Source organism: Aspergillus pseudodeflectus, assembly GCF_044049435.1.
Source record: "Aspergillus pseudodeflectus strain CBS 756.74 chromosome Unknown BJX68scaffold_31, whole genome shotgun sequence".
Taxonomy (NCBI): Eukaryota; Fungi; Ascomycota; class Eurotiomycetes; order Eurotiales; family Aspergillaceae; genus Aspergillus; species Aspergillus pseudodeflectus.
In genome coordinates, this window is record NW_027263807.1 from 117,095 (window position 1) to 133,328 (window position 16,234).

General features: G+C 51.0%; 6 protein-coding genes across 6 annotated transcripts; 3 read left to right on the forward strand and 3 right to left on the reverse strand.

Annotated features, from left to right (window-relative positions):
• Positions 1-198: 198 nt before the first annotated feature.
• BJX68DRAFT_240422 (uncharacterized protein) lies at positions 199-5,400 on the reverse strand. Its single transcript, XM_071040678.1, has 4 exons — positions 4,664-5,400; positions 4,358-4,613; positions 4,134-4,301; positions 199-4,069 (listed from the first exon to the last, which is right to left on the reverse strand). The coding sequence occupies exons 1-4, from the start codon at positions 4,940-4,942 to the stop codon at positions 768-770; spliced, it is 4,005 nt and encodes a 1,334-aa protein (XP_070897340.1). The 5' UTR covers positions 4,943-5,400; the 3' UTR covers positions 199-767.
• Positions 5,401-5,638: 238 nt separating this feature from the next.
• Positions 5,639-6,514, reverse strand: BJX68DRAFT_240425 (F1F0 ATP synthase subunit f). Its single transcript, XM_071040679.1, has 6 exons — positions 6,478-6,514; positions 6,333-6,391; positions 6,246-6,260; positions 5,973-6,123; positions 5,838-5,903; positions 5,639-5,784 (listed from the first exon to the last, which is right to left on the reverse strand). Exons 2-6 carry the CDS (start codon positions 6,378-6,380, stop codon positions 5,759-5,761), a joined length of 306 nt encoding a protein of 101 aa, XP_070897341.1. The 5' UTR covers positions 6,381-6,391; positions 6,478-6,514; the 3' UTR covers positions 5,639-5,758.
• A 181-nt stretch (positions 6,515-6,695) lies between these two features.
• On the forward strand, positions 6,696-7,465 carry BJX68DRAFT_268476 (ETC complex I subunit; the record flags this gene model as incomplete). The annotated part of the gene is made up of 3 exons (XM_071046105.1): positions 6,696-6,946; positions 6,997-7,107; positions 7,156-7,465. 3 exons carry the CDS (start codon positions 6,696-6,698, stop codon positions 7,463-7,465), a joined length of 672 nt encoding a protein of 223 aa, XP_070897342.1.
• Positions 7,466-8,321: 856 nt separating this feature from the next.
• Positions 8,322-10,231, forward strand: BJX68DRAFT_240433 (deoxyhypusine monooxygenase). Its single transcript, XM_071040680.1, has 2 exons — positions 8,322-8,941; positions 9,010-10,231. Exons 1-2 carry the CDS (start codon positions 8,460-8,462, stop codon positions 9,536-9,538), a joined length of 1,011 nt encoding a protein of 336 aa, XP_070897343.1. The 5' UTR covers positions 8,322-8,459; the 3' UTR covers positions 9,539-10,231.
• Positions 9,582-10,231, reverse strand: BJX68DRAFT_121386 (DNA-directed RNA polymerase I core subunit RPA12). The gene is made up of 3 exons (XM_071036126.1): positions 10,000-10,231; positions 9,701-9,932; positions 9,582-9,644 (listed from the first exon to the last, which is right to left on the reverse strand). Exons 1-3 carry the CDS (start codon positions 10,112-10,114, stop codon positions 9,626-9,628), a joined length of 366 nt encoding a protein of 121 aa, XP_070897344.1. The 5' UTR covers positions 10,115-10,231; the 3' UTR covers positions 9,582-9,625.
• A 139-nt stretch (positions 10,232-10,370) lies between these two features.
• On the forward strand, positions 10,371-16,217 carry BJX68DRAFT_121392 (putative sister chromatid cohesion protein Mis4). The gene is made up of 4 exons (XM_071036127.1): positions 10,371-10,706; positions 10,776-10,965; positions 11,029-11,168; positions 11,232-16,217. Exons 1-4 carry the CDS (start codon positions 10,544-10,546, stop codon positions 16,019-16,021), a joined length of 5,283 nt encoding a protein of 1,760 aa, XP_070897345.1. The 5' UTR covers positions 10,371-10,543; the 3' UTR covers positions 16,022-16,217.
• Positions 16,218-16,234: the final 17 nt, after the last annotated feature.

The window sequence follows — 16,234 nt, forward strand, 5'->3', positions numbered from 1 at the left end:
GGCGTTTCCGATGGCGATATACCTGGAGTTTGGTTTGGGCTTGCGTGAGAGGACTGGAGGAGGCTTACAACTATACAATACAATCTTATTAAACATAATCCATCAGCCATACTTGAAAAGTAAGGTGTACTATACTGGGTTCTCGTAGAATTCTACTGTTTGGCATAAGATGGAATACTACGTAATTGTTCAATTTACCACGAATATGATACACTTTCGCTCGGTCTGTATCGCCATCACTCCTAGGAAACGTATGCGTCTCGACATCCATGTCCTAACATTGTCGTTCCCTCACGGGAATATGAATAATTAAAGGTAAGTGAGTTTGTAGGTATGTAGGTAATGTCATTCAGGTTGTAGTAGTAGCGTAGCAGCGAAGCCGTCCATGTCCTTGACATGCATACAATTCGTATCCCGTGGGAAATGGCTACTTCAAAACGAGTACAGGAGAGGAAGAATCAATAAGAAAGCGGTAGGTAGGGAATATTGTACGATAAGGACAACATTAGAAGCGCAAATGCTAAAGGAGGACATGATGATGATGGTGGCGATGGCGATGATGGATGATGGATGATGATAATCGAAACCGAACCGAACCCTAATGAATCGAACCGAATAACTAACAGAACCCGAATTCCTCCTGTGTCTGTTTCCTACCAAGCACAGCTCATCAATAAGGATCATAACCATGACCACACAGATCAATGGAGTGTCGAAACCCGGAGAATGTACTAGAACTCGAATGGTAAAAGACCGTTCAGTTACTTCTAATGGGAAGCGCTAGAAGGAGCGTCCCAGGACGCCTTTCGCGATTGTCGCTGCGGCGGAGTGCTTCCATTTGCCTGCTGGGATGGCGTCTTCTTGAAGTTGGAGTTACTGGAACCCTCGCGTGGCTTCGTGTTCTTGCGGGGCTTGTATGTAGATGGGCCGCGCGATCGAGGATTTGAGGTATGAGAACCTGCTTTCCTCTGGATAGTCATAGTCTTTGCAGCATCCGCACCGGGAAACTTGATTGAGACCCGGGTGACTGGAGAAGAAGCATCCTTGTCGTAAAAGAAAGGTTCAACACTGTGGACTTGCATCGACTTTAGGATCTTTTGACGCAGTCGCGCCTGGGAGGGTGCCGGTGCAGCTCGCCAGGCAGCTGGGGGGGCCATGATGGGCACTCGTATAACAGGCAGAGACCCGATTTCACGGTCCTCGAACATTGCCTCTATTTCCTCAACTTGCTTTGCAGTCAACTCTCCATCTCCGGCTTGGGCTTCTCCATTGTATGGTAGTGACACTGAGACTGCAGCGATATGAAGTTGCACATCAAGCGGCTCTTTAGATGCTGATGAGACCGCCAAGGAGTTTTTCTTCTCGAAAGCTGCCGTTTTCTTACCAAACAGAGTGTTGATCTTCTCTTGCCAGGACGAGGCATTCGACGCGGGAGGACGCGAGGCGACCATCGAGGCAAAAGTAGGTGGAGGAGGCGGTGGTGCGACGATCTTTGGCGGAAGCTTGACTATTGGCTTTGGCTGGGGAAGGTGTACTAGAGGTCTATTCGAGTCACCGAAATATACGGGATGAGTCGATACCTCTTCGGGAGGGGGTGGTGAAGGGCTCCGGGGATAATCTTCTTCATAAGCCGGCTTCCTCTGCTCTGTCGCCTGTGGGAAGAACCGTGAACTGCGAATCGGGCGTGCATGGGCTTCGGCAAAAGGCAGAGGGCCAACAGGGCTGGGATGTTCGAGTCCGGACAGAGGGTTTGGCATAGGAGGATTTCCATCTGTAGTCCTAGAAACACCAACAACTTGTCTCTGTCCGGCCTGGTCTCCGGAACGAACCTGTCGCCAGGTTTCGTTGAAATTAACTTGTAGCGATGGTTGGGTTTCACGCGCGGCAACCTCATTACGCAGCTTCTCGTTCTCCTCTGCCTCGCGCTTTGTCGCAACAGCGTGAAAGTCGTTCCACGCAGCAGTTCGAGCTTCGTGTTGCCAATGCGAAGGCTGTGCTCTTGGGGGTCCAATGGGACCAGGGCGAGCAATAACGCTGAGATGGTCATAGGACGCCGCATGCCTAGTCTCGGGAGATGGCAGCGGGGATATTGTTGTACTCTCCTGTGCGGACCGTGACGAGGTGGGGAAAGGCTGTGAGCTAGGAGGAAGCGATGGCTGGTCTAGGCCAAGATGATTCCGCAAACTCAGGTCTCTCGCCGAGAAGTTGCCCAGACTCTGGTCGAAGATGCCGTTCCCTAGCGTCTTGTCGTTGCTCAACGGCTTCCAAGGGTTTGTTAAAGGAGTCGGCGCACCAACAAGCTTAGGGTTTGCCGTCCACTGAGAGTATGTGTTGGGCACATTCACATTACCCCGCCATTGAGGGCTTTGCTCATCAGGCGGCTCGGAAAGCGTATCATTTTGCTCCGGATGTTCATGAGGGGCTTGGAACCCGTTGGCCGTGGAATGATCAACTTTCGGCTCCCGAGCTGGAGAGGAAGCGCGCCGGGCGCTGGCCCCTGCAGGGGGCTTTTCTTGACCCCTTTCCCGCTCAATGAGCTTTTTCACTGTATCAGGATGATGGACCTTCATCATTCCATACTGCTTCGGCGCTCCGGTTGGTTCGGGTACAGGTGGTTTAGGGGGCGAATGAGCGGGACCAGTTGCTGTCGTCGCGGCCCGAACTTCTGGGCTCTCCTTGTGCTTCGTCTTAGGCTTGTCAGGGGCCGGACCAAGTGCCTCAAGCTTTTGCCGGATTCTCTCACGTTTCGCAGCTTCTTCTTCCTTCTCTTGCTCCAATCTTCGCTGTCGGGCCTCTAAGCGCTTTTCCTTCATGATACGCTCTTGCATAGCAACAGCATCTTCCTGTGGCGCTTGCGGCACGGTGTGCTGCCCATCAGCAGGAGGTGGTGCGGTAGGGTGGCTCAATCCAGAATCTGAGCCAGGAACTCTTTCCACAGTCAAATCTCGAGCATGCCAAGTAGGACCGGGTCCCTGTCGCATAGGAGAGGCGTCCCGCGGCTGACCCTCCTTTGAGTAATGGTCCCGAGTATGGAAAACCGCCTCCATCATTCCGTTTGCCTGAGAGCCACGTCTACCTTCAAAAGGTCTTTGAGCTGCGTCGGGTCTACCAATTGACATTCGGCGGCCAAAGCTTCCGCTTCCACCACTAACGTTGGATGAAGTCCGCCGGCGATTCCAATGAACTCCGTCCTGTCCACTTGTCCGGTGAGTCTGGAATGCAGCAGAGGGTTCAGCTGGCCCCACGTGCTCGCCTTGTGCTGGGGGCCGTTGCAACACGGACGGCGCGCGAAGGTTTTGCTCATTCCGCCATGCGCCCTTTCGTGGAGGCTCAGGAACAGGTTCGTACCGTCCTGATCTAGAGTTGTACAGTTCCCGAGTTCCCGGTTGGCTATCCCTCCAAGAACGGTTGAAATCGTCTGCTGCAATCTCTTTTGGAGCAACAGGGGCGCTGGGAATATCGCTTGGCTTTGTTTCCCTGAACGGTACCCTTGTCTGGGCTTGAACCTGGGGCATGACTGGTGACATCTTCTCAACAGGCGGGATGGGAGCCCAAGGTGACTTGGCAGGGGGGGGAGCTGGGCTCGTGGAGGAAGAAGATGGCTTCTCATTGGGCCCTTTCGCGGTAATACTAGCGGTTCTTGCTTGCCTCTCTGCATTGGCACCTAGTCTGAGAACAGTAGGGTTAGGTCCGATAGAGGTCACAGGCTTGGCAATGTATTTGGCAGCCTCTTTGACCGTACTACCCTGCTCAATAGCTCCCTCGTCTCTGATGGGCTTCTCCTTGACCTCCGTTAATATGTCCGTAGAACTCGGTGCGGTCGTTGGTTGAACCGTCGGTTGAACTGTCGGTAAAGGTTCGTGGTGAGGCTCGTTCTTTGATAAATCGGTCTTGGTCCCATCATTCCACTCGATAGTTTCTGGAGCCCAGTCATCTTCATCGTCATCAATATCAGCCCACTTGGACTCTGTCCCACCCCCATCTTCTTGTATTCTCGACGTCATGTGAATTCCATATTGCTGTTTCAGTTCTTCGTCCGTAAGGTGCTTCGGAGGTGTCTGCTGGACCGCTGCAGGAATAGAACAATTAGCGATCAATGAGTGCAAAAAGGAACGGATTTTTATGCTGCCTACGTCGATTCCTATTCCAAACTTGGTTCGGATCGGGCCCAACTCCAAGCCGAGCGCCGCCTGTGCCTGTCTTTGATGATGAGTCGCGGAGGCTGCTGGTCGTCTTCGCAACCAAGCGTGGCCGTGGGTTTTGTAACGTTGTGCTTAAGGGGGTCCCCGACGCTAATGGTGCTGTGACTTGTTAGTACTCTCGCTCTTCGTTAGTAGCAATATGGAGAGTTGCATACCCTTCTCGGTGACTTTGGTCACGGGAGGCGTTCCTGGAGCCTTGGGAACAGAGAATTTGGCGAAAGAGACCGGCTTGAATGTGGTCGGCCGTTTCACTGACGAAGCACGACTATGTACCTTGCTCTCCGTTCGACTAGCGTCAGATTCCGAGCCGCCCTGAGAAGCTGTATCATCCCCGCCATCCGATGCAGACATAACCCCATTCATCTCAAGTGCCCTTGTTGCGACTGACCCCGGCCCTTGCTTTGAAGCGTCCTGTATCGGGTTAAGTCTTGGTCCCCGGAATCTGCACCCAAGATACTCACTGTAGAGGCTTGTTCACCGTCCTTTTCCCCGTCGCTGTTTTCTGTCGGCGGTACCGTGCTCGCTTTCTGATCTCCTTGCTCAACTTTCGATTTTGTTTCTGATAGCGTTGTAGTGTTCATCTCCCCCTCGTCCCCTCCAGCAGGTTTCTTGTCGGTGGTGCTCGCAGGAACGCCGGAAGGCGAAGGATCGCCGCCCGGCAAGGGTTGATTTACCACATCGTGGCCGTTCTGCTCTGCCATAACAATTCTCGAGTCTGTCAAGACAACAAGTTGCGACATCTGTTAGACATGTGTTCTGACCCTTGTAAACATGGGGAACGAAGTGGCGACGGAAATCCCGGGGACGCTGGAGAATGCAAAGGGGTAGCTCGGGAGATACCTATTGTTAGGGATCAAGAATCGCCACGGTCAAACTGCGAGCTCAGCTGGTTGAGCCGTGAAAAGCTCCGAACGTCCAAGAAGGCGGCGGATTAAGAGGGTGAGCGGACCGCGAGAAATGAGGTTCAAGGGAAAACGCGCGGGCAGAGAGAGCTCAAGGATAAAGGCAACAGCCTACGATATCCCGAAAGGGAGGTCACGATAGGGAGGCTCTCGTCTGAGTTGGTGGTGATCGGGTGATGGCTGTAGTCATGGATGAGTGACGGTTCAGGTTGAGTCTAAGGTGGCTGTTTTCGGTTAGCGTAGAAAGGCCAAAAGTGAAGCAAACCTTGTGGCTGGGTTGGATGAGAGCCGCAGATTCGTCCACCAGGAGCTAAGAAGAGTTCCTGATGACCTGATTTATATAGTGTTTGCTCCATTGTACTCATCCCCGCCACCTACTCGTAGAAACCGTAGGACTGGTTTTCGTTCGTACATCGCATGATGTTTCAAGTGCATCAATGACGGTGCCCGCGCACCCAGTGATTCGGAGCCCGTCAAAACGATGGACACATCTACGGAGGTACATATCTTACTTCTCAAATGAACTTGAAAGACCATATAATATCACAGGGATTTGGTATTGCCAATAGCACAAGTAATCTCCTCTACGGTGGCTTCTTCTAGACCCACAGTATATACACAAATCCCCCTACTTCAGCGCCTTATGAAAGGTGTTTAGTGGGGGTGGTTCTTGTGGTGACCTAGTACACAGTTAGCTTAAGAACAGTAACCAGGAAAATAAGGGTAGCCTTACGGAGGTGGAAGTAGTACTCCATGCTGTAGCCGAGGATGAGAATGCCACCGATGGCGTGGGCAAGGGCTATTGTGAGTGTTCGCATCAGCTTCATGATCAAGGACCCCTAAAAAAGACCGAGGTTCGTTCACTTACGCGCAGCAGAGGGCTTGCTGCCGAAGTAGCGAGCCTGGTAGCGGCCGATGATGCCAGTGGGCTGGACCTCGGGAGCAGCACCACGGGGCAGGCGGGCGTAGAAGTTCACAACGCGATCCATGCGAGCGGCATCCTTGGCAGCGCCAATGGCCTTTTCAAGTGTTAGTTATCGTAAAATCCAGCAAGGGTCACGGATCTCCTTGTGTCGCCCGGAAGAAGAGATTGTTGCGGGATGGCGTTCGGAGGATCCGGGAATATTGGGGGTGGTCTCACGTTAGGGGAAGCAATCTATAAAGACTGGTCAGTACATGTATCCTCAATAATCAAGGTCAAATCAGATCCGCAAATGGTGTTTCGTACCTTGGGAGGGATCAAGGTCGAGAGACCTCGGCGGGCGATGTAGCTCATCTTTGCGCGGTCTAGAGAGCGGCACGTCAGCAATCTCAAGCCTATGCTTGATTCGAACTGTATTGTTCGCACGTCAGACAAACGTTAATCAACTTACCTCGTTGTGAGCGAGTGGAGCAAGAGAAGGGAGAGAGACAGAGGATGGGAGGAAGTGCCTGAGAAGCGGGTTGTCGGAAGAGAACGTAGGGAGCCGCACATCACGCTAAACCTAATTGGGCCTTGATTTCGACTGGCAAGGTCGCAATACCTCACCCCGTCAATTCACACTTGTTTTCTTGTTGCTTTGTTCCAGCCACAACAGACGCAATTGACACCATGTCGCTCATCAGAGCTGGAAGCCTCGCCTACTCTCGAGTAGGCAGAGTCATAGTCACCAAAAACACCCGTTTCCTCTCGACAACCGCTCTCCGCGCTTCACAATCCGAGCAATCGCCTATCAAGGTCAACCCTTCTGAGGCGCCAACTACCCCTCATGGAGAGAGCTCCCTGATCCAGAAGGAGACCCCTTCTGAGGCAATGGCTCGTCACCAGCCTGATTACGATGCTACCATCGACCACGGCACCTCGTACGAAAACCCCCAGCCCGCTCATGAAATCATGACTGACACCGGATAAGCAAATTCTCTCCCGTCCCCAAGCGTGTCATGGACGGAAGCGAGCCCGGCGAGACTGTTCCTGCTGCTGTCCTCTCCGGCGCTCCTACCGATCTTCAGGCTCGCACCGTCAGGTATGACCCCGCGCCGAGTGCTCATTATCAACCACTAACGTGATCAAGAATTTACCGCCCTTCGAAGCCTGCTACGCAATCCGGAGACTGGCACTCTCACCACTGGAGGATGGACTGGGATATTCTACAGAAGGGTCACCGGTGGGAGAACCCTTTGATGGGTTGGCAATCTTCCGCCGATTGCATGCAAGGTACCCACTTGAACTTCAAGTCGAAGGAGGATGCCATTCTCTTCGCTCAGAAGCAGGGCTATGAATACTTTGTTCAGGAGCCAAATGAGCGCAAGTTCGTTCCTAAGGCTTATGCAAACAACTTCATGCACGAGCCAAAGAAGCTTAAGCACATCAGGACCAAATAGGCCGCTCTCGTGGTCTCTCGTGTATGTATATAACAGTCAGTTTGTTTCGGGTTCGCTTTAGAATTATGGTGATTTCATGTTCTCAACCAAGATATCTACCAGCTCGTCCATGCCGGCAATTTCCCTATGAGGAACATGCGAGCTAAAACGGATGCCTCTAGCCTCTTCGTGTAAATAGGCTATGCGACTCATACCGGTCCAATGCGCCTTCGCTATATGACGACCCGGCCGATACACACAACTCAATTCTAGCTTGTTCACTTTGCTTACCGGCTCTTGATACTACTAGTAGTATCTTGCCTAGATTGTCGCGTACACGGTTTGAATTGTCGAATTGGGTCGTATATCATTATAGTATATGTCAAACACTAAGTTGGCTATATATGTAGCTATTAGCAATTGGTGGCTATCAGGTGTATACTATACTCTAGCCATTAGCGGTACATAGTAGAGAAGTGACCTTCAAGTCTTGTTCAGAATATATCTATGGCTTATCTCACTATAAACGTACATGACTTGATCTATAAAAATGAAGTTTGTTTCAAAGGTGTACTTTGCGGACACGGGTCCATCGGCATCTTCCATCGGATCAATTAGAGAGGAGTATCAAACATTGATCAAGGGTCAAGGTCCGTTTAAAACCCGGGACTAATATGGCTCGCTGCTCATGTTTTCTTGGATGCTTAGAGAAGGTACGATATGATTGCGCTGGGTTCAAGCCATGTGCCTCTCTAGACTTGGATATGAACGTTTATGATGGAGCTTGAAAGCCAAACTCAAGAAATCCCATTTGACAGATCTTAGATCAGATATCGTCCGACCCGGAAAACATTTGCAGGCAAAGGAAGCCTAGCCGCAGGTTTATACCCCGCCACCCCACCTAAAATTTATTATCTGCGCCAGATAAGATCGAAAATTTATACTTACGTGCCTTTCTCTATCCCCAAGACTTTTTTCCTCGTCATTTTACCACTCTCCACCTTGAACATTCAAAATGGCGACCGATAACCTAGAAAGCCCAGACACCACCGTCGCGACCCTGCGCACAGTCCTCACCTCTGAAACCGAACCGCTTGCTCGCCGATTCCGTGCTCTATTCTCGTTAAAGCACCTCGCGTGCCTGCAGCCTCCAACTGAGAAAACACTGCCCGCGATTCAAGCTATCGCTGCTGCATTCTCTTCTCCGTCAGCTCTGCTCAAGCATGAACTCGCATATTGCCTTGGTCAGACGCGGAACGTCGATGCCTTGCCGTTCCTGCATGATGTGTTGAAGGATGCCGAAGAGGATGCGATGTGTCGCCACGAAGCTGCAGAGGCGCTGGGAGCTTTGGGATACGAGAGCAGCTTGGAGCTTTTGAAAGAGCTCAGGGATAATAAAGATGAGGTTGATGTTGTGCGGGAGACGTGCGATATTGCTGTTGACAGAATCTTGTGGGAGCAATCTGAGGCTAGAAAGGCTGAGACGCTGAAGCCTAGGTATTTTTTTTTTCGTCTCGCAAAATTGATTGTATCGATCCAATACTAATGAGTCTAACGTTCTACAGTGACTTCACCTCCATTGACCCCGCCCCGCCTATGCCCTTGACAGCAAAGGAGCCCTCGATTCCCGACTTAGAGCAAACATTACTCGACACAAAGCTCCCATTGTTCCAAAGATATCGTGCGATGTTCGGCCTGCGCGATCTTGCCTCTCCTCCTGATCTTCCCACAGCCAAGCAAGCCGTCGAGTCACTTGCCAAGGGCCTGAAGGACCCCTCTGCTCTCTTCCGCCACGAGATCGCATTCGTATTCGGCCAGCTGTGCCACCCTGCCTCTGTTCCCAGCCTCACAGAGACTCTCAGTGACCAAAGCGAGGTTGGAATGGTGCGACACGAAGCTGCCGAGGCTCTCGGCAGTCTAGGTGATGTCGAAGGTGTGGAAGATACCCTGAAGAGGTTTTTGAACGATCCGGAGAAGGTGGTGCGAGACAGTATCATCGTGGCTCTTGATATGGCAGAGTATGAGAAGAATGGGGAGGTCGAATATGCGCTGCTGCCGGACTCTGGAAACCTGGCTGCTGTGCCCGCTGCTTGATTGACGGAGGTAATTGGAGATTGGCTGTTTTCTCGGATGATGAATGCATACACGATCGTGAATGAAAAAAATAGATTTTCTGGGTTTCTAATTGTTTGTCGTCTCCCTATAGCAGAAGATAAGTGTTTGACCCGATCAAGTCTGGGGAACGGGAAGCCATACTTGTGTCCGCAAACACAGGTGTAGAATACTGTACTTCCTTCGTCTGCGCTGCGCAACTGCACCGTGGTGAAGTACATTTCTTTTCTTCCACACTTCGGGCAGTCCTTTTCAATCAATGCTTCTGTCCGCTTATCTGCGGCTGTCAAGGTCTGGATCGCGGACCGCTTTGCTCGCAGTGTTGAAGGGAATGCGCTGGGTTTTGACTCGGAGACAATCGTCTTTGGCACAGTATCTATGCAGAAAACAGAGTCAGCATAATCATCATATAGGCTTGCCTAACTCAGCACCCAGAAATTCACCTTTGTTTCGCGCGCCGCAAACGTCGCAGGTGAGAATCCTTGTCGGATCACCAACGGAGCCGTCTAGCAGGGAACCGCAATCCGTGCAGAAGACCAAAGAGCCAATCGTAGACATATTGTGCGCAGAAAGACAGAAATGTGCTATATTATCAAAAGCGCCAAGATTGCAAGTGGGATTTGTTTCAAGTGCGATCAGCTTCGAGTCACTTTTTCCTCACTTTTTTTCGGCGCGCGAAGATTTGCAGACGCACGGGCCATCGATCGGTGGACAAGAAACTGGAGGCCGAGTATTAGCGCTGGGCGGTCAGGGCGGCGAGGCGGCAGGCGCAAAGATAGCGAACGGTGCCTGGCATTTAATTATTTGGAGCATCGGTTTGTCGCCCTACCATTTGCTTGGCCAGTTGGAAATGAATATCTGATGCGGAGGAGATTCGGTCTTTTGACTGATAGCCATGTCTCTGAGCGGAGCATGTCTAACCCACATCTGCAACTCTCTTCTCCCCATCCGAACCGCAGTTCTCATTAAGGGATCACTGCTATCACCATGGACCCTAACTGGCGTCCGGCCGTGCAGGTCGTCATCAACAGCCATGCCCAGGCGCAGCCGGGGGGCACGAGGGTGCCAATGCAGCGTCGGGAGAGGCCATTAGGTGTGGAGGAGGCTCTGCAGTACTCCCCCATGTACAGTACCCCGATCTTTGGATTAGGTAGGTTCAAGCAGACACCTGAGAGCTATGTGAGCTTGACTGATACCTTTTCTTCTCTTCTTTCCCCAGATTGCATACTGCGTCCTGATGTCGGCCGACCTCCTACCACGACTTCCATCAATCATATTATACAGTCCGGACGTGCTGCGCTTAATGAGCTGAATGACGATATCCGGTCTGAGCGGCAGGAGTCGAGCCGATTAGAGACGTCTCGGGAATATTTGCAGCACCTTCTGGACGGTGAACAGCTGACTGAATTGTGGGCATACCTCATCTCTCATGGCTCATGGCTCTATACGATGTTAATCTAGGCTTTTTGCAGCAAATTTAAACTTCCAACTGGCACACGGAACCCTCCACCTTCAGTTACTGCTCCCGCTTCCCACAATTCTATTTCCAGCACTGGCCTTCTCGGTCCATTCTCCAAGATGTTGCTGGACTCTACAGATATCGCCTTTCGATGTGAGATACCCGTGGATAACATACCATGTTTGGAACAAATGCCCTAACTCACAAAATCCACAGATCCTACACCAGCAGACTCGGACCTTGGGACCCCGCCGAAGAAGGCCATCATTTCCTTGGACAAGAAATCACTTTCAAACCACAATCTTGCTGCGGTAGCTCATAATCAACATGTTCAACCCGCAAGTCATCTCTCAGTCGTGATCCCAGTGAAGCCTTTGCCAACCCCGGATCATACACACATTGCATTAAAGAAGAGAATCATTAGTGCCAATGGAGATGATAGCCTGTCGGCAATTCGCCTAAGAGCTCAAAAGGAAGAAGCAGACGCCGCTTTGGTCAAATTACAAGATATCCTCCATGAGCTTTTCGAAGCAGAAGATCAATTTGACCCTGGGACATCTGATACAGCGCCTACTTCGGTTTTCGTTTCTCTCCAGTCGCTCGAAGCCAGCGGCCCGGTTCTCTCCTCAGATACCCATATACGCTTACAGAAAGCTATGAAGAAGGTGGTGAGCTTCAATAGACTTCAAGATATCCCTTCGGATTATCTCAATCGCATACAAAAACTCTGTGAAAGGGCGATATTAGCTGCGCAGGCGCCTGACCTGAAATTAGAGGATGCCTCGGATGAGTCTGCAGCTCATGACTGGTTGAAGAAACTAGATGACATGCACAATGCCCTCCTTGCTGTCAACTCGCTTTTGCAAACAATGTCGGGTACTCAAACAGCGAAGGATCTTTGCCCGGAGGATTTGATCGAAGCTATACCGAATCTTCTCAATCAGGTTTTTGATTACTGTATCATACCGGCTGTTGAAGCGCGCCCTGGGGGAAAAGATGCAAAGATATTCGAACTCTGTTCCACTCAAAGACGTGTTATTGGTGGCATTATTCAGCAAAGTAAAAAGGTCCTGAGCATTTTCGCTGATTTCCTTGCGCGGATTGAGGTCTCTGAGGGAACGATCACTACGACCGAATTCTTCGCCGCGAAATTGATCTTTGTGGAGAACTCCCACACGGAAAAGGATTCCGCCGTCGGCTCTCAAAAGTATGAGTCTGTTCGACGGGGCGCTATGGACGTTCTTGCAAAGATCTTCTCAAAGTACCCAGCGCAGCGCCCATTCATTCTAGATGAGATCTTGGTATCCTTGGAAAAGCTCCCGTCTACCCGGCAGAGCGCCAGACAGTTCAAACTAGCAGATGGCAAGAATATTCAGCTTCTGACTGCTCTAGTTATGCAACTAGTTCAAACCACGGCCCTGGAAACCCCTTCATCCAAAAGAAAACGCAAGGTTTCAAAGACGGAAGATGATGATGAGAATGAGTTGGCCGAGGACGACCAGGATGCTGATGATGATGATGATCAGTCAGATGTATCACTTGCGCGCTTAGCGGTCAAGGTCAACCGCTTGTACGATAATGCATTGCGAAGCGCTCAGTATATCATCAAGTTTATTGTTCAAAGAGCAATGACTTCGACCAAGACGGGCGACCAGCCGTACAGAAATATCCTTGACCTCTTTACTGAAGATCTTATCGGAGTTCTAGGCTCCACGGACTGGCCTGCTGCCGAGCTTCTGCTTCGAATAATGGCATCTCACATGGTCAGTATTGCCGACACTGACAAGAGCCCAGCTACAGCGAAAAGCATGGCTCTCGAACTTCTGGGTTGGATGGGATCTGCCATCTCCGATCTCATATCAACAGCACAGCACCTACTTCCGGCTATGGAGGAATCCAACACCGATGTCACCGACTATCTGAAGCAATTATTCGATGATTATTCGAGCCATGCTTTGCACATTCAAGATCTTGTCGTTGCAGAAGGCCCCTATCGTATGACTTTGGAGTACTTTATGAACGGCCACAATTCAGAGAGCTGGCAGCTTACTAGTGCAAGAGGGTTCTTCCTCGCGCAGTGGGCCAAGACTTTTTGCTCCGTCTACTACAACTCGGAGGAAAGTGACGACGTCGAATATGACGATGCGACTGAGGATCTCGTGCATCTCTTCGCCAAGCTATTCTCGGACCCATTATGGCTGGAGACGCACAGGAAGTACGACAGGATATCAACGGCTCATGGAAAATTCGCCTACATCCTGACCGTCCTAAGCTCGAGTTTCTGCAAAGCGTTTGATACCATTTTGAAAGTGCTTCTAAACTCTATCACCAGTGATCAAGCAAAGGTCCGAAGTCGCAGTCTCAAAAGTGTGATTTACATGCTTGAAAAAGATCCCAGTCTCCTCGACAGGGATGCTTCAGTCATGCGTGTAATCCTTCGATGCGCAACAGATGCTTCGCCTATGGTCCGTGACTCTGCGTTGTCCTTGATCGCCAAATGTATTGCTCTCAAACCGAATCTAGAAGAAGAGGGGTGCCGGACCATCCTTGCTTGCGCCGGAGACCCAACAGCGGGAGTCAGAAAACGCTGTATTGGCTTGCTCAAAGATGTCTACCTCAAGAGCTCCCGCACCGAACTAAAGTTGGCAATCCTCGACAGCTTTCTTCAGCGAACAATTGATCTCGAAGAAGGTGTCGCAACGCTAGCACGCCAGACTTTTGAAGAGATTTGGCTTACTCCGTTCCATGAGCTCATTGACTCCGCTCAAGATGCGCCGAAATTAAAGGTTGGTCTCGCCGAACGAGTGAGCTTGTTTGTCAACCTGGTCCAGAGGAGCGAGACGGCGCTCGAGACACTCGGTGCCTGCCTCGGAAAGCTGTTGTCTGACTCGTCCAAAACTTCTGCTGTGAACTTCAAAGTATGCAAGGCAATGGTTTCAACTATGTTTGAGAAATTAATCGAAGACAATGAATCTACCGGAAAAGAATTCCAGCAGGCTTTATTGCAGACGATGACGGTTTTTGCGAAAGCGAGTCCAAAATTATTCCGACCCGACCAGCTAGAGGCCCTTCATCCTTACATTGGACATCTTGCCACTGCAGAGGATCTGTTCTTGTTCCGGTCTGTGGTGGTTATCTATCGATGCGTCCTACCATTTGTATCAACATCTCACAACACACTCCTGAAAGAAGTCCAAAATGACCTCTTCAAAAGCGTGGCCAAACTGGCCCGCAACGAACTCAACGAAGTCATGGCCTGTCTGTGGACCATTAATGGTGTCTTGCAAAACACAGACCGACTGGTGAAACTTACAATTTCTGTTCTGAAGCCGATACAGCACTATAAAAACATTGATCTTGCAAGCAGCGCCAACGCAGCTGTTTTGGCGAGAGCCAAGAGCTACATTCGAATCGCTGGCTGTGTTGGGCGACACTGTGACCTAGAAAAGTATGAACCTCACTTCAAAAACGCGTTCCCCTCGTGGAAGGGCGGATCCGTTGCTGGGCTGATGGTCGATTCAATCATCCCGTTTACTCTTTCAAAGCAGCCCCTTGAGCTGCGTATCATGTCACTTGAAAGCTTGGGCTCCATTTGTCAATCTTGGCCTGCGCAGTTTGGACGGGAGGAATCAAGGCGGATCCTCTCAGCGGTCTTTGAGGAAGATAACCCTAGCCTTCAGAACATTGTGCTCAAGTCATTTTCGGACTTTTTCGCGATGCACGAAGGAAAAGCAGAAAAGTCCATGGTACCGGCTGCCGAAGTCGCGGATCAGAAAAACACAACGAGATTAGGCGGGTCTCTGCGAGCCAGCGACAATGACGGGGCCGCAGCTCTGATAGCACAGCACTTTCTCAAGAATATGCTCCGAGTGGCGCAATCCCGGCAGGATTCGTATGCTTTGACCGCTATCGAATTGGTTGCGAGCATCAACCGGCAAGGCCTCGTCCACCCAAAAGAGTGCGCTGGAGTTTTGGTCTCCCTAGAGACATCCACCGTCCCGGCGATTGCCAAGGTAGCATTCGAAACACACAAGATGCTCCACCAGCAGTACGAATCCATGTTTGAAAGAGAATATATGCGTGCCATCCAGGAGGCCTTTTATTATCAACGTGACGTCGTTGGTGATCCAGCGGGTGCCCTTGCCCGTCCATATGTTGCAAAGCTCGCACCACTGTTTGATATTGTCAAGATCAGTAACAGTCGATACCAGAAAAAGTTCCTTTCTAGCCTTTGCTCCAAAGTGAACTTTGATCTAAAGGAACTTGATACCTCGGGCAACCCTCCGGAACATCTTGTTCTTGCTCGCTTTGTGACTCAGAACCTGGCGTTTTTCGACTATGGCCAGCTCGCTGAGCTTGTGGCAACTATTAGCTGCATGGAGCGTATTGTTTCTGCGACGGGAACTATCGTGGCGCACACCATTGAGACGGAGATCTTTCCACCAAAACAGGAACCACAGGGTGAAGCACCCGCTGTATCACCGACGACGCCGCTACCTCACGTCAACCCGGCGATATTACGGCGTCTTGCTGTTGCGGCTGCCTCGCTCTCTATGTTGTGGGAGGCACGAACATATTTGCGCCGCCTCTACGGAGTGGCAGCTCATGTCCGCAACAAAGACGGTAAACCCGCCACCAAAGAAGTCAACAAGTCGGCCACCAAGGTGCAAGGGATCACTGGTGATAAATTCTGGGAAGCCATCTCTCGAAACATGGCCTCGTTGGATAGCGAACAAGCAATGGTTGCAAAGTGCCGCGAGTTCGCTACGCTGCTGTCGATCGATGAGGAGTTCAAAATTGGGGACGTTGAAGACGCTGAAGGAGATCTTGACGCCGCCGGCGATGTTGATGATCCCGGCGCTATGTGGGTTGCTGGACAACGGCCGGTGAAGCGCAAAAGCTCGGTGTCGGGCCAAAATCCAGCAAAACGGCCCCGAGGACGGAAGCCCGGCCCAGGCAAGAAACGAAGCAGCGCAACGCCGGACGCTGATGCGGACTGGGACTAGGCAAGACCTATTTGTATTTTGGCTTTTTATTCCCCCATTTGAGGTTCTAGACGGTGCATATTGGGACAATCGGAAAATGGCGTTTGTGGAGACAGGCAGGGCTTGTATTCGACATTTTCTTCTTCTGATCTTGACCCTGTTTTATTAGTCCATATACCTAGGAACCATTCTACAGACTAATGCATCGCACTAATACATAAGGCTTTATTCCGA

What these genes read in the sequence shown, in the direction of transcription:
- BJX68DRAFT_121392 (XM_071036127.1), top strand. Translation starts at nt 10,544, where the DNA reads ATGGACCCTAACTGGCGTCCGGCCGTGCAGGTCGTCATCAACAGCCAT. An exon ending in TACCCCGATCTTTGGATTAG is followed by an intron (nt 10,707 to 10,775) that starts GTAGGTTCAAGC and finishes TTCTTTCCCCAG; the next exon opens with ATTGCATACTGCGTCCTGAT. An exon ending in TACAGATATCGCCTTTCGAT is followed by an intron (nt 11,169 to 11,231) that starts GTGAGATACCCG and finishes CAAAATCCACAG; the next exon opens with ATCCTACACCAGCAGACTCG.
- BJX68DRAFT_121386 (XM_071036126.1), bottom strand. Translation starts at nt 10,114, where the DNA reads ATGTCTACGATTGGCTCTTTGGTCTTCTGCACGGATTGCGGTTCCCTG. An exon ending in TTGCGGCGCGCGAAACAAAG is followed by an intron (nt 9,933 to 9,999) that starts GTGAATTTCTGG and finishes TTTTCTGCATAG; the next exon opens with ATACTGTGCCAAAGACGATT.
- BJX68DRAFT_240425 (XM_071040679.1), bottom strand. Translation starts at nt 6,380, where the DNA reads ATGAGCTACATCGCCCGCCGAGGTCTCTCGACCTTGATCCCTCCCAAG. An exon ending in CAGCAAGCCCTCTGCTGCGC is followed by an intron (nt 5,904 to 5,972) that starts GTAAGTGAACGA and finishes CACTCACAATAG; the next exon opens with CCCTTGCCCACGCCATCGGT. An exon ending in GGAGTACTACTTCCACCTCC is followed by an intron (nt 5,785 to 5,837) that starts GTAAGGCTACCC and finishes ACTGTGTACTAG; the next exon opens with GTCACCACAAGAACCACCCC.
- BJX68DRAFT_240433 (XM_071040680.1), top strand. Translation starts at nt 8,460, where the DNA reads ATGGCGACCGATAACCTAGAAAGCCCAGACACCACCGTCGCGACCCTG. An exon ending in GCTGAGACGCTGAAGCCTAG is followed by an intron (nt 8,942 to 9,009) that starts GTATTTTTTTTT and finishes AACGTTCTACAG; the next exon opens with TGACTTCACCTCCATTGACC.
- BJX68DRAFT_240422 (XM_071040678.1), bottom strand. Translation starts at nt 4,942, where the DNA reads ATGTCGCAACTTGTTGTCTTGACAGACTCGAGAATTGTTATGGCAGAG. An exon ending in ACGGTGAACAAGCCTCTACA is followed by an intron (nt 4,614 to 4,663) that starts GTGAGTATCTTG and finishes AACCCGATACAG; the next exon opens with GACGCTTCAAAGCAAGGGCC. An exon ending in AGTTTGGAATAGGAATCGAC is followed by an intron (nt 4,070 to 4,133) that starts GTAGGCAGCATA and finishes CTATTCCTGCAG; the next exon opens with CGGTCCAGCAGACACCTCCG.